The 11,265-nt window shown below is 40.0% G+C and overlaps 1 protein-coding gene across 2 annotated transcripts; it reads left to right on the forward strand.

Annotated features, from left to right (window-relative positions):
* The first annotated feature begins 809 nt into the window (after positions 1-809).
* On the forward strand, positions 810-11,062 carry crkl (v-crk avian sarcoma virus CT10 oncogene homolog-like). 2 transcript variants are annotated; one of them, XM_028025506.1, is made up of 5 exons: positions 810-1,138; positions 1,309-1,375; positions 1,520-1,999; positions 3,058-3,511; positions 9,028-11,062. In XM_028025506.1, exons 3-5 carry the CDS (start codon positions 1,689-1,691, stop codon positions 9,160-9,162), a joined length of 900 nt encoding a protein of 299 aa, XP_027881307.1. In that variant the 5' UTR covers positions 810-1,138; positions 1,309-1,375; positions 1,520-1,688; the 3' UTR covers positions 9,163-11,062. The 2 variants fall into 2 exon arrangements, with proteins under 2 accessions (XP_027881307.1, XP_027881308.1); XM_028025507.1 differs by having other exon boundaries at positions 814-950.
* The last annotated feature ends 203 nt before the right edge of the window (positions 11,063-11,265 follow it).

Below are 11,265 nucleotides of genomic sequence, written 5' to 3' on the forward strand. Positions count from 1 at the left end.
AAGCAAATCCCAGACGGAGCACTGAAGAGAGAAGAAAATCAAGCGGAACTGCAGGAAGGAAATGGCCAGACTTGGAGGGGGCTGGAAGGAGGTAAAGCCAAACTTAACTTGTTAAAGGGTGACAAAAAATATTGAGATTGGAGCCCAGGTTTACATCCCAGCTGGATTGCATTCAAACAAAAGCATCATCACCAGTTTATTTATGATTTATAAATTGAAAAGACATATTTTTATCTCAGCATGCCTTTCCTTAAATTTTTTCTCAACTAATTTGTGCAGCTTTGTTTCATGCAGATGCTGTGTTTAATTTGATCCCTGATTGCACCTTCGTTTACTTCAGTGTGTTTGAGCGACTAGAAATGTAAAATCAGTGTCCGAAAAAGTTGTTTTTTTTTGGACACAAATAAAACATGAACGGTGCTTTATTTCGACTTTTTAATTAATTATAGGCATTTTATGTCATTGTTCTTGTAATGGTTTTAATGCTGCTGTTGTCAGCTTACAATTTTAGTCGATAGCATTTAAAATAAAAGACATGAATACAAAAGAAGCTGCTTTTAGAGGCTATCCTAGAATTTGTACTCTTGTTATGCATTGGTGAGTGATACAACTGCTTGTGATTATTACACTTTTCAAGCTATTTCATTTTTCAATGCAGCACCTTGGAAATTCGAGTAACATGAAGCCATGAACGTATCCCCACCCCCACCCGTGCTCAGTCACCCAGCTGCCCACCCCCCATTTTCTCAGCCAGTCTTCATTTCCTCCGCCCACCTCCCCCTCCAGTCATCGAGTGACGTGCTGATAGAAAGCGGGACCAGCCCTCCCGTCGCCATTTTTTTTTTCTCTTACACTCGCACTTCTGGTTTCTCGAGCGAGCGGAGGATAAAATAAAAAAACAACTGCGAGTTCGGGACAGATACTCGTCTGGTCGGGATACTTCGCTTGCGGTAAGGGAGTGCAGCTCCTGAGATGCACCAGCAGCGGACAGGCGGCTGCTCTGAAGTCACTTTTTGTGTGAAGACGTGTTGCGGGCCGCCATTTTTTTCTTGCGCTGCCTCTGAAGTCTGCTCGAACCCGAGAGAGGGAACTCACAGACCTGTTTCCGTGCCTTACCGTTAAGTCGAGAGGATATAAAGTAACTATCTGTGTTTCCCCACCTGCGGCTAATATTAGCCTGTTTATTCACAGTTATGATGATTTCTCAGTTAGAAAACTGAGACCACCTTTTCCGCTTTTATATTAACTGACACTGACCGGAGGAGATAATCATTTGAAGCCTTGTGTGTTTTTTTTTTTTCTCGGAAGGCGGAACGAAAAGGAGGAAGCTTAATTGATCATTTCTTGCTTCGGCCTTCCTCGGCGTTTTTCTTTCGTAAGTTAATCATTTTCTTTATTCTCAGCCACTCAAAGCTGAGCCAATATGGTCCAAAGTTGGATCAAGTCAGTCTTAACCTGTCCCTAAAGAACCCCAGGTTGTTTTTTCTTTAATCCTTATTGTTAATTTTGTTTTAATCAGGTTGACGAAACCTTCAGTGGTTCTGCAGAAATTACTCGAAAACCGCACAGGGGCGACGAATGCCCTGCCCTGCACCTACTGAATCATTCACTTTGGATCAACGCTGAAATCTTAGCAGTAAATTTCTTCATTTATATATATCTACTAACTTATTTTTGGGGGAACAGACATGTCAACGGCTCGGTTTGACTCGTGTGATCGGTCCGCCTGGTATTTTGGACCCGTTTCCCGACAGGAGGCACAGAACAGGCTACAAGGACAGAGGCATGGCATGTTTTTGGTTCGAGACTCGTCTACCTGTCCCGGCGACTATGTCCTGTCGGTGTCTGAAAACTCCAAAGTGTCTCACTATATCATTAACTCATTACCCAGCAAGAAGTTTAAGATAGGCGATCAGGAGTTTGAGAACCTCCCGGCTCTCCTGGAGTTCTACAAAATCCACTATCTGGATACGACTACGCTAATAGAGCCTGCCCCCAGGTAAGGAAGTCACGCAATACCCCCTTTACTAACTATTAACCAGACAGTTACTTTATAACAACCAGCCTACTTTCAGGGAGCTGTGTCATAAAGCAGAGTTTGCTTAATTTGCATTGGACTCATTCAGATTACTGTTTGACTCGAGCTTTCTGCTTTACAAAGACACCTTTGATAGAAGTAAACATCTCCTAGGAGGCTGATTTCAATTTATTTGGAACTTCACATTAAAACAAGTTTGTATTTTAAGCCAGTGAAATGCTTGTTTGTGTAACTTCAAATCCAGCTCCATTCAGCTAGACCTGGGTAAGTATGGTGGCATTGAGTCAAAACTATTTACACAAAAATACATCTACTACATTTATATCCAAGGGAGAAAAGCAGCAGCTACCAAATGTAAAACTGCCTTAAGATTGATGGGTGTTACACGCCTTTAGTTTTCACACCATGCCTGCGTTTTTAAACAACTGGCAGTGCACAACAACAGGTGGGGGAGGAGCAGCACTGTTATGGGGCTTTTTTTATTTTCTAAGTTTTCAATTAGAAATACACTAAAATTTTAGCTCAAGATTACTCCATTATGTGGAGTAATCTTGAGCTAAGATCCATTGTGGCTGATATTGAATATGGTCAAATTTACAGGTATAAACTAGTTAATAATTGTGAATGCATTCTTTTACAAGTGAGGAAGGTGTGTAGCAGGCTTCTTTCAGCCAGCTGACAGACAGTACACAGCAACATGTTCAGGAGGGGCAGTACTGTGTTGACTTATTCTGAATAAAGTCAGGAAAACCTTGTTTGGATACGTTTCAAAACACCTTAGTTGATTTTGTAAGTTGGGGGAATAAAAGTGTATCGTACCACTGCTGACCACGTCCAGCTGACAGGCAGTGGTCAGCAGCACATAGGGAAGGTGCCTCTGTGCTATAATGCCAAAATTCCTTTAAACGAAGGTGTACTTCTCTTTTTAAACAATTAAAAAAAAAGGTTATTAGCCCTAAATGTACAAAGATGTCCTAGTGACTAATTGACATCCCTTTTGACTGCGTTGTCTTGCCAAGGTACCCAAGCACCATCACCGGCGCCATCCAGACCATGGTTGGTCCTGAGGAGAACCAGGAGTACGTGCGGACATTATATGACTTCACAGGAAGCGACGCAGAAGACCTCCCGTTCAAAAAGGGGGAAGTTCTCATCATCCTCGAGAAGCCGGAGGAACAGTGGTGGAGCGCCAAAAACCGCGAGGGCCGCGTCGGGATGATCCCCGTCCCGTATGTGGAGAAATTGGTGCGACCGCCTCCCCATCCCGGCCAGCCTACCCATGGATCTCGTAACTCCAACAGTTATGGGATCCCAGAGCCTGCCCACGCCTACGCTCAACCCCAAACGTCTTCGCCGGGCACGCCAGGCGCGGTCATCACACCCCTGCCCTCCATGCAGAACGGCCCAGTCATCGCGAAGGCCATCCAGAAACGAGTGCCTTGTGCCTACGACAAAACGGCTCTTGCCCTAGAGGTATAGTAATGTCCGTTTTAAAGGCTTTCAAGTCTTTTTTCTTGTAACAGAAAGCCTGATACAAGGCTTTCTGATGCCTTGTATGAATTGTTTTAAAGGATTTTGTTTTGGAAACTTAAACTGTTTTTACGGCTTACTTTTTTTTCTGCTCCTTCTTATGGTCAAATTTGCCACCGATGTCGTCCTTCATCAAGCTTTTTTCTAAAATTAGCCAGCACATTTCAGTTTTTCTCCCCTAAAATTATTTTGCTCAAACCAAAACCCTACCAATAAGAATCCTCTGCGTATTTTTTTATTATGAATAAATGTCAAATAGAGAAGAGGAATGGACAGCAACACTGACAGGCGCAGTTCTGCGGGCTGAAGGTGTAAAACTGTCCCATCGCGTCTCGAGTCATTTTTCAAGTGCTCTGGTGTTGGCTACCATCACATTTTAAGTGTGTGATCACACCATAAGATATGACTAAATAGTTACTGCCTAGCTGCTGCATGTAATATCGTTTTTTTCCTTAAGCAGTAAGAGTTTGCATGTGTGTTTTCCTCTGCAGTCTTAAGTCAACCTATGTTCTACAGTTCTGTTCGCTGTTAACTGTGGCTGCTAGTTTCCATAAAAACCCTGCAATCTTGCCTAGAGCTAAATATGTTAACTTGAGGTCAGGTGGGTCAGTTTTACGTTTTAGTTTCTTTTCGTTAAATGCTGAATCCAAAGCAATTCATGTGTGTTTTCTTTGTATCTGATGCTAAAGAAAGGTCCAAGTCTGACAGCAGCATTGTTGTATTTCTTAGCTGAGTCCTCTTGGGTTGCTCTTTTTATGACAGCATGTCGAAACTTGCGGTGTATGCTGGAGAGCTACAGCAGCTCTCTGTCTTGCTGTGGTGATTTCCCCAGGCGAGAGATGAGAATGGGAGTTATTTTCGAGCCAGCTCGGCTGCCGTTCAGTGACGTCGGAGTGTGTCAGCAGTTAAGAGGAAATGAACTAGCTTGCTGAGAGTTGTGTATAAAGATGCACTTGGTCCCTGTGACTCTTTGCACACAGCTCTGTGGAAAACATTAACAGAGCAACCAGGATTTATCAGCTACATGTCAAAGGTTAGATTGCGCTCCCTAAAAAGAAGATGGTACTTTAGTAGTTTGCTGTGTGTGTTCCTTCGAGATCTTAAGGCATATGAAGGTTCAGATAAATGTCTTATAATTTATTCAGTCTGCAACTGCAACCCAGTCCCGTTACATTAATAAAAATGATCAAACTTCGCTTTAAATTCAATACAGGAAGAAAATGAGTGCACCATTGTTGAAGCAACTATGTATTAAACTGATTTACATAATTACTGTATTCAAATATATTTGGAGTTTTAAATAGCACAGCGTATGGTACTTGGTATGCTCAAAATTTTGTTAAATAAAAAAAATCATTATTTATTACCATTAAATCACGCTGTCGTGTTCAAGTGCTTTTACAGCAAATGTTGTAGTTTATTCTGTTCTTTGTTAGTTAGGTTTTCCGCTTTGATAACCACTCTGCTGCTGTAGGCTTCTATGCAGTTATCAGTAATAATTTCCTTACCTTTTGTAGAAATATGTAATATGCATCAATCAGCCAGCAGTGTACTTGGAACTTATCAATCTTTAGCTCCAATGAAAACCATATAAACTTGGGATTTTTGCATCATTTGTGCAGCAGCATTGAAGATTGTATCTTTCAGCGTTTCTGGTTGTTTGAAAATGATCTTGATTGACTCACTAACTCTTAAATACAGATGAGTGGGGCTTGATTAGTTTTTTCTCACGCTGTATTTCTAAACAGCAAATTTGTTTGTTTTTCAACAAGAAAAAAGTCTAGTGCCGTTCTTTCACCCAGCTGAAGGTGAACAGCAACAACTAATAGAGGAAGGACTAGGCATTAATCTGTGCTTTATGCATTCAGAGAAAACTTTGTTGTCTCCATAAGTGGACTTAGACGTAAAGAATGTCATTGCTTTTATGTACGCTTTTAGGAATACCACTTATTTTAAAATATTTTTATTAAAGTCTTGCTGTAAAAACCTTGAACCTTGTTCCCTGAAATTTTGAAGAAATTTGCCTCTGGTAGTTCAGGGACCTCAGGTTCTGTTAGAAAGTAGAACTTGCATGACTCGAATTGAGATCAATTATTGCAGAAATTGCTTTTGTATGGTTGGTTTCTGTTTTTCTGTTGGAATATCAAGAGACTGCTGTTGGTGGAATGTGTGTTTATGGGCATCTTAATCAGATTTACCAATGCTAAAGGTTGGCTAAAGTATGTCATTAGCTCAGTGTTCCTTTAACCTTTTTACTTCCCTTTCTCTAGTTGTGTCATTAGTTTAATGTGTGTAAACTCCACATTAATAATGGCTGATTTCACTATTGGCAGTAACGAAGGGAGTTTTGTACTCTATATATAACCTCACTACACACCTGGGCCTTCTCTGATTTACCTGCTTTCTGGTCAAAATAATTCAGTTTGTTTGCCAAGGAACAAAACACAAACTTTGTTGCTCTTTTCTTGAGTTCAGTCAACAGCGTGCTTGGAAACTCTTCTGTTGGCATGTGCATTATGGTCCAACACGCTTCCTGTGCATAAAGTAATAATCCAAGCAGCCATATCTGCACCATCACTGTAGATTCTTGGTTCACTTTTTTGTCTTCTCAAACTTTCCAGTAATGGTTCTGACATTATGTGACACTAAAGGAGTATTCCAGACAAATAACTGCTGGAACGGTTCAGATCAAGTGAAACTACTAAGGAGCAGCCTCTGAAGACATTTGTACTGTACTGCATTGCAGTGCCTGGACAGTCACTGCCCCTCTGGGACACCTTTGTTTCTCTCCAACTGGCAAAGAAAGAATTAGGGAAACGGTTTCCAGGTTTTATATTAATTGAAATTCTCTCTTTTTTGTAGTTTTTTTTTCTCATAGTGCTGGTTTTTATCTTTAGGTATTGGCCTTCTGGGACGTTTTGTTCGATCTACCAAGAGTCATTTCAATTGTTGATCAACCGAATCTTAACTATTATTTAGTGTTTTAAAGTTCCACTTCTCTACCAATGTTAATTAGCTACAATGCAAGCTTAATAGTTTAATATAAACTACAAACTAGTTAATATAAACTGACAAAGTTTATATTAAGTTTGTATTTCGGCTGACATGATTGTACATTAGTTTGAAGTGGAGGAGGAAGCTGCAATGATGGCAAACTAACAGAAAAAGGCTGGAGAATCATTAGGGTTTTTGATATCCAGGCTGGTGATTCGCTTGGCTCCCAGGATGTCGCGTCGCTGCTTCTTGTCTCCTTTAAGCGTCTGGTTCCGAACACATTACAGATTCCAGAAAAAACCTTTAGATCTGTGTCATGGCTACATTGGGGCCTTTGAAAGTCGGGAAGCAGAAGCAATGAGTCATTTTACAGCAAGTCAAATTCAATGGTCTCTTTAATTTTTTCCTTTTATTGTTGTTATAATGTAGTTAAGTAAAATTAATTCATCTTCAGCTCACAAGGTTTGAAATTCTATAAACTACTCAGCTTTATAGAGCAGTTTATAAATCTGAGCAGTTTATAAATCTACCAACTGCACTATCAACAGTGGCGCAGTTGGTAGCACTGCTGCCTGTGCATGCGTGGGCTCTCTCCGGGTACTCCGGCTTCCTCCCACAGTCCAAAAACATGACTGTTAGGTTAATTGGTCTCTCTACATTCTCCCTAGGTGTGAGTGTGTGTGCATGGTGGTTTGCCCCTGTGTTGCCCTGCGATAGACTGGCCTCTCGCCCAAAACGTCTGCTGGAGAGAGGCACCAGCACCCCTCCTGACCCTACTAGGGAGAAGGGTGTACAGAAGATGGATGGATGCTCAGATTAAATACTTATATTTTGTCATATTTTATGATTAACTATTGAGATTTCATTTGTTAAACCAATACAAAGCAGCAATCATTTTGAAGTGGTTGGAAAATGATCGTCACCCTCTTTGTAAAAGTCCATTCTTTATAGAATCAAGTTTTGCAGCAGGAACTGAGTCCAAACCGCTCCATTGTAGTTCTGGTTGTAGTTTATAGCTTTTACTACATTTCACAAAATTTTAATCTTTTTTTTTTTCATGCCTGCTGATGAAAACCATCCCCACTGTATGATCCTGCTGCCATATTTTACTGTGGGGTTGGTGTGTGGTGTAAATCTCCTCCAGAGTTACCACTGGTTCTCTGTCGCCCCTTTCAAAGCCTTCACAGTACAGACGGGTTTATTTTGAGTTTAAGGTGGACAGGTTGAGTCTGTTTGGTCAGGCTGATATTTACCAAATATTTTGGTTTTTGAAGATTACATTTTTTGAAAATCAAGATTTTTTTTTTATTCACCAATGACAGTTCAGAGTGATGTCAGCACGTCCAGAGCCGCCATCTTGTTTGTCAAATGCTTTTTCACAGCTTCTGTTTATTTGGACTTTAGGTCAACTCTACGACAAGTAGGGTCAGGCTAAGATTTATTGTAATGTTTTAAAAAAATAACTTCAGGATGTTACAAGGATACAGTCATAGTAATTCTAGAATAAAGTCTTAATCACCAGAATAAAGTCGTAATATTTGGAGAGTGAAGTAGTACTTTTGCAAGGATCCAAACACAAAAAATAGCAAAAGATTAATTAACCTTACTAAAATTACTCTTCTTGCAAGTTTAAGAGATTCTTATGGTAAAATTATCTTTATTCTACTAATATTGTGACAACATCCTATTAATTAAACAAAAAAATCTTGTATCCAGGCCACAGTACTGGTTGTACAACTCACAGAAGGAATGATTTGAAATAAAAGCAACTTTTTAAATTTTATTTTTAATGGAAGAGAAAGCAAGAAAAAAATCTGTTAAAATAGTTGCTGGTATGAAAAAATCAGAGATTTTATTCTTGGCTTACTTTGAAGCATCAAGAGTAAAAGTGGGTGAATTAAAATACATTCTACGCTAGACTTTTCATATTTTGGTGACATTTGTGGTTGCAATATGTAGATGAATTTAGGAGGTGAATACTTGGCAAGTTACTACAAACTTTAAAATATAAAAATTTCATGTAAAGCTAAACTTTTTTCCATTTGGATAATCCTTGCCGTACCCTTCACTCTGAAGGTTGCTTCAAATAAAATCCTAGTCTCTACATCTTTAAAGCTTTTTTTGTTTTTCTTTTAAATTAATTCTGTGAATAATCTAGTTTAAAATGAAAGGTTTAATCTTGGTTTTGTTTTAATAGACTTTTGCTCTAATCCTAATTTGAAGGAGATTCGACCTGGTCAGATCAGGGTCACTTTTTGGGCTGTGTATCTGTTCTCCTGCCGTCCGCTGTGTAGAGTGCAAGTGGAGATCTGAGATGAAAGTAAATCTTCCCACAAGTTGCGTAACATCACAGGTGGATTGTTGAATAACTTCAGGTCGTACTAATGAAGCCTCGGACTGTATGTGTTCATGTGTTTAATGTATGGAAACGTGGGAAGACTGAAGCTTTGTCCTTCTCTCCTCAGGTCGGTGACATCGTCACGGTCACACGGATGAACATCAGTGGTCAGTGGGAGGGAGAGGTGAACGGACGCAAAGGCCTCTTCCCCTTCACGCACGTCAAAATCATAAACCCTCAGAATCCGGATGAAAGTGACTGACGCGGGGGCTCGTCCCGAGCCTCTCGGCGGTGTTGATGTGTACCTCGACCCGCTGGCCCCTCCCCACCTGTCCCACCAGTGTCCTGGTTATCCGCTTTCCTGCTTTGAGAGGAAATAAAAACAACTCCCACCTTCCCCTCTATGCCCCCCCCACCACCTCTGTTGCCGCCAGCCTTCGGAAGGCTTCCTGACTGTTTACAGCTGTGGACTCCAGACTTAAATTAAAAACCAGACCTAACCATTGCTAGTTAAATTTTCAAGCTATTTTTCTTTTTAATTTGCAGAGCTTCACTGGGCATGCATCAGCGTGAGTGTGTTTGTATGTTGAAGTTCATGTGAGCATGCTCACAACGGATTTCTCCCACATTGCATCACAACATGTCAGTCCTCTAAGACGCTGAATATTTGTCATGTCAGCCTTTTCTTCTTTTTTTTTTGGCCTCTGAAAATGTTTTTGTCCGTGTGAGAAAAATTGTGCAGTAAGTGGGATAAAGCAGCGTCCATATGGATACAGGAGAGCACTGAGGAGCTGGCCAGCCAATAAAACGACATTACTGCAAACAATCAAGTCACTGTTGTACCTTAGCTATCAACTAATTGGTCATGGGGTTGGACTTTTTTTTACTTTGTTTGGGGGGGTTGAATTTTGATAAATGTTTTTAGCAATGCTTGGAATGTCCCAGTAGAAGCAAAAACACGGGTGGGGTGGGAGTTCTGGAAAGATTTCATTATTGATCACATTTTCAAATCCTGACTGGCTATTGAACTTATTTATGCTGGTGAGAAACAATGTGGCCAAAATTTCATCCTGTTTTTTCTCTTAGTGTGTCAGAAGACACATTTACCTCCTCTTGTTTTGAGACCTGAGTGCATGTTTGAGGCCAAGTCTACCTGCCTACTTTGAGTACAAACAAACCATTGGAGCATTTTTTTTTAATTTTAAGAGAAGTGCCAAGCATTTTTTAGCTAAGCAGTGGCTGTAGTCTAGGTCACCAACTTTGTTAGCAACTAGCAGCCTGTCAAGCGTAAAAATGGAACTCTGGCATCTAAATTTTCCGTTTTCTTCAAGGTGAAATAATTCTTATGTTTTATTTAATGTACTGATTCCCTTGAGTTGAGATGATGTTTTTATTTTCACATTTCTTAAAATAAAACAACCCTAGTAGTATCCATGTCCACATTGTGCAACAGGACCCCCAAAGATTAAACAGTTCTGCAAACGATGCAGCTTTCTGTAGAAATGCGAAACCATTTCTCCATCTTTTTTAATTTTTTACTGCATAATGTTTAAATCGACGCTCGGCCAAATACGCCACGGTATTGTGCAGCTTTGAACTGTAACTTTTCTCTTTGGTCAGTTTTGAATCAAGTATTTTAAAATGAGTACCGGTAATGTTATTTAAAGGGTGACTTACTAAAAGGGAAAAAAAATGCCTGCTGGTTGCCTACGTGCATGACCTCTTGGCCAGTATCGGTGGTCTCGCCTGGTCATATGCTGCTTGTCATTTATTTCATTAAACAAAGTTTTCCTTTATTATTATTATATTTTTTAAAAAATAAATCCAGAATGTTTTTTTTTTTTTTTGCCAGGATTATTTAAATCTAGTTGAGCAATACACCTTGAGCATTTCCCTACTTGAGATGAACTTCTTTTCTCTTGCTTTCGAGTTATTTTGTAATGGCATTAACAGTATTACTGTGCTCATGTCCCCCCCCCCCCCCCCCCCCCCCCCTCATAATTCTAATTAAGTCTTTTTTTGTCCTTCAAAAAAATCAAATTGTGCCTTTTTATTTTCTAATACCATTTACATGTGTTAATATTTCCCATGGTTAACACCTGTGCTGGTAATGACCCTTTATGTACAGAACAAGTAAATAAAATTTATGTCTACTTCTTTAAGCCGTTCTCTCTGGAATCTTTTCACTGTGCCCTACATGTGATGTGACAGATGGGTGGGTGGTTGTTTGCAGCAGCTCTGGCGTCACCGCTTGTGTTTCTGGAGCACAGGACAGTTATTTTTTTCTCTTTTTTTTTTTTTTTTTTAAAGAAAGTTCCAGTTTTGACTCTTGTCTGCACCCAGGAGAAAGAAAGCAATTAATGAA

Source organism: Xiphophorus couchianus, chromosome 8, assembly GCF_001444195.1.
Source record: "Xiphophorus couchianus chromosome 8, X_couchianus-1.0, whole genome shotgun sequence".
Lineage (NCBI taxonomy): Eukaryota > Metazoa > Chordata > Actinopteri > Cyprinodontiformes > Poeciliidae > Xiphophorus > Xiphophorus couchianus.

What these genes read in the sequence shown, in the direction of transcription:
- crkl (XM_028025506.1), top strand. Translation starts at nt 1,689, where the DNA reads ATGTCAACGGCTCGGTTTGACTCGTGTGATCGGTCCGCCTGGTATTTT. An exon ending in CTAATAGAGCCTGCCCCCAG is followed by an intron (nt 2,000 to 3,057) that starts GTAAGGAAGTCA and finishes TGTCTTGCCAAG; the next exon opens with GTACCCAAGCACCATCACCG. An exon ending in AAACGGCTCTTGCCCTAGAG is followed by an intron (nt 3,512 to 9,027) that starts GTATAGTAATGT and finishes TTCTCTCCTCAG; the next exon opens with GTCGGTGACATCGTCACGGT.